This window comes from Puntigrus tetrazona, chromosome 15 (genome assembly GCF_018831695.1).
Source record: "Puntigrus tetrazona isolate hp1 chromosome 15, ASM1883169v1, whole genome shotgun sequence".
Lineage (NCBI taxonomy): Eukaryota > Metazoa > Chordata > Actinopteri > Cypriniformes > Cyprinidae > Puntigrus > Puntigrus tetrazona.
Genome location: NC_056713.1, coordinates 9,248,994 through 9,252,507, shown reverse-complemented (window position 1 = coordinate 9,252,507; position 3,514 = coordinate 9,248,994). Strand labels below are relative to the sequence as shown.

Below are 3,514 nucleotides of genomic sequence, written 5' to 3'. Positions count from 1 at the left end.
GACGCTTTCTCCTAGCGACCGCGGCGGAAGCGCCGGTTGCCGGATACATGTGTCGTAAAATCTTTGTAGTTTTAAGTGAGGTTAAATGTATTCGTTTGTATTTTGGTACGTTGATGTTTCTTTTGAGTCAAAAATATTGAAGTGAGAGTTTTACGAAGGAAAAAAAAAAATATATATATTTTTTGGAAGCAAGTGAAATTAGTATAAGCCTAAATGCAATTGATTAAATGGATGTCTTTGATGTCTTCTGAAACAAAAAAACGCTAGGAACACAATAGACTTTTATTAATCAATTATATATATATATATTATATTATTATATATATTATATATATATATATATATATATATATATATATATATATATATATATATATATATATATATATATATATATATATATATATATATATATATATATATAAAACCCATTCCTGTTATTAGAGCAGTCAAGCGGATTAAAGGTTAAGTCATTTGTACAAAAAACAAATATTTAAATTCATTAATTTATTTATTTATATTACGTCTCAGTACTCAGCTGTCGTAAAGGCGAGCCCTGACCCGGAAGTAGTAGTACATCACGTGACCAGAGGTGAAGCACATTGTTTCGCGGCATGTTTCAGATGTGTTGAATGAGAAGAAAGTTGTTGTTTTTTGCACAGCTGATATTTCATATTTGTCACTGGAGCGATCTCGCGCGCCTCATACCCGGAGAAAGTATGTAATATCTGCACAAATCGTTTATTGAATGGGCGATGAACTACTGCACCTGATAGCGTTAGAATGCTGTCAGGTTGAGGCTTTATCCACATACAATGTGTGTTTTCTAAACCTAAACAGGGTTTTAGGCGAAATATTAATCTCTTTTTGTTTTTTTACCAGGATACATCACCAACTGAGGACTTTTCCATTTAGAGATAAGTTCGTGTGTAAATGGCTGGAATTCTGTTTGAGGATATCTTTGATGTCAAGGATATTGATCCAGACGGGAAAAAGTTTGACAGGGGTGAGATGATTGTGTGTGTGTGTGTGTGTGTGTGTGTGTGTGTGTGTGTGTGTGTGTGTGTGTGTGTGTGTGTGTGTGTATTGAAATAAATCTTTTTATGCTGTTTTGTATTTCCGTTATTGGAATTATTTTTTTTTTTTTTTTTTTTACATTACATTATATCAAATTCTACTTAAAAAAATACATTAAATGTAAACTTGATGTATATAAAAATGAATGGATTTGAACTTGCTTTTATGTATTTAGTTTTACTCATTCATGTTTTTTAATGTGAACGTTTGAATGAGAACGGTGATTTAAAAAAAAATTTTAAATTTTTTTTATTATTGTCATCTTTAAATGGGTTTTCCGGTATCCGTTATCAAAGCGGGATTTACATATTAAGATGTGTGTTCTTTAAAAGCACTAATAACATTAAAACGCAGGATCGTTTTATATTTAGTCATGTTTTTTTTTTTTTATGTAAGTACTACTTTAAGAATGGCTATTTAAAAAAAACAGTTTTGTGAAACCACAATAAAGGCTGTTGTGAGGGAAGAGCTGTGATGAACGCATTTAGCAACGGCCGAGAGGATGTAGCATGTCCAAGTGACATCTCCGTTTGCTTTCTGCTAAAATGAATTCAGTGGGAGGGATCAATTTCGGAAATTCTGACTACATTTGCTTCTGCTGTTATTAGTATCCCGTCTTCACTGTGAAAGCGAGTCTTTCAAAATGGACCTGATCCTCGACGTGAACATCCAGATTTATCCCGTAGATCTCGGTGAGCGCTCGCTTTGCTCTTCCTCCGCTGTTCTTCTTCTGCTACGGCGTCCTTCTCATGACGGCGTGTCATTTTTCTCAGGTGATAAGTTCAGACTGGTGATCGCCAGCACGCTGTATGAGGACGGGACGCCGGATGACGGGGAGTACAACCCTCAGGATGACAGACCCTCCAGGTACATGTGTATATATATATATTTCTCGAGCAGCATATTAGAATGATTTCTGGAGGACGAATAAACTGCATTCACTTTTTAAAATGCATTCACATTTTCAGGGCTGACCAGTTCGATTACGTCATGTACGGAAAGGTTTATAGGATTGAAGGAGACGAAACCTCAACAGAAGCAGCTACAAGACTGTGAGTTTCAGCTTTTTGGATAGTTTTTAATGCATGTATGTATATGTGTGTGTTTATTTGCTTGCTTTAACATTTCTAAATGCATGCAAATATGACTTCAGATTTGATTTATGGCTGACCTGTGTGTGTGTGTGTGTGTGTGTGTGTGCGAGCAGGTCTGCGTACGTGTCTTACGGAGGTCTGCTGATGAGACTTCAGGGAGACGCTAACAACCTGCACGGATTTGAGGTGGACTCCAGGGTCTATCTGCTCATGAAGAAACTTGCTTTTTGATTTTTCGCTCACTTCTGAGGACTGAGAAAACCAGATTTTTTTTTTTTTTTATATTGTTTTTTTTGGTGGCTTTCCTTTTGTGGAAACTTGTCTGGAAATTGGTCGGTTACATTTAAAAAAATATATGTGGTTTTATATTCAAATGATCTGAATGTTCAGTTGATTAAACTGCCTCGTCGTTTCTTTTATTGCGTGTTCACCGCTTCGGGCCTAAACGTATCGATTGAATCACATTAACGAAATGGGTTTGATTTTGTATGTTTCTTTTCTTTTAAACCGTTAAATTGTGTTTACTGAGCATGAGCTTAGTTTCGTCCTGGGCTGTGTGAATGTGAGCAAATGTAAAAAAAAAACAGCCGAAGATTGCATCTCAGCGTAAAAGAGAATCCAGTTTGATTCGATTTAAAGAACATGAACGCGGCAGTGTGAGGACTGTAATGGAAATCACAAGATGGCTAGTCTGCAGTCTGCCGAGGGCCCTGAATGTGACATTTAACCCCTGATTACTGTCGCATGTGAAAGACTTTTACATCATAGTTATATACAGAAAATTATAAATCAGATTTTTTAAATCATTTTTTTGTAACTGATAAGGAAATGTTTCTTATGAAAACGTATTTTTTTTCCTCTGAATGAATGAATATATATATATATATATATATATATATATATATATATATATATATATATATATATATATAATCTTTTTTAAATATTTTATGATTATTTTTGTGTATATATATATATATATATATATATATACATTTTTTTTTTTTTTTAAACGTCATTGCAACTTTTTTCATCCCAATTCTGACGTTTTCAAAAATCTGAAATGTTGAAAATATATTTTATAATTTGCAGTTGCAAGTTTAGATCTTACTAGAAAAGATTGTTCTAGTAAAAAAAAAATCTTATGCAGTGTCAGAAAAGGTCTCCAATGGTTATTTGATCATCTTTAAATGTCGAAACCCCATTCCAAAAACCATATGTCATTTTCCGGCAATAAATGTACAAAACTTTTATTGTAAAAACAAAGTATACAGTCTTAAAACACCTTGCGTTTTTACTTTTGTAAAAAAAAAAGAATTATAATAACTTTTAATGCAACTATA

General features: G+C 33.3%; 1 protein-coding gene across 1 annotated transcript; it reads left to right on the top strand.

Moving 5' to 3' along the window:
* Positions 1–566: 566 nt before the first annotated feature.
* On the top strand, positions 567–2,590 carry polr2h (RNA polymerase II, I and III subunit H). The gene is made up of 6 exons (XM_043259304.1): positions 567–717; positions 883–1,006; positions 1,686–1,769; positions 1,851–1,944; positions 2,046–2,129; positions 2,285–2,590. Exons 2-6 carry the CDS (start codon positions 934–936, stop codon positions 2,400–2,402), a joined length of 453 nt encoding a protein of 150 aa, XP_043115239.1. The 5' UTR covers positions 567–717; positions 883–933; the 3' UTR covers positions 2,403–2,590.
* Positions 2,591–3,514: the final 924 nt, after the last annotated feature.

Coding starts and splice junctions, on each gene's coding strand:
- polr2h (XM_043259304.1), top strand. CDS start 934: ATGGCTGGAATTCTGTTTGAGGATATCTTTGATGTCAAGGATATTGAT. Junction 1,770..1,850: donor GATTTATCCCGTAGATCTCG/GTGAGCGCTCGC, acceptor CATTTTTCTCAG/GTGATAAGTTCAGACTGGTG. Junction 2,130..2,284: donor ACAGAAGCAGCTACAAGACT/GTGAGTTTCAGC, acceptor GTGTGCGAGCAG/GTCTGCGTACGTGTCTTACG.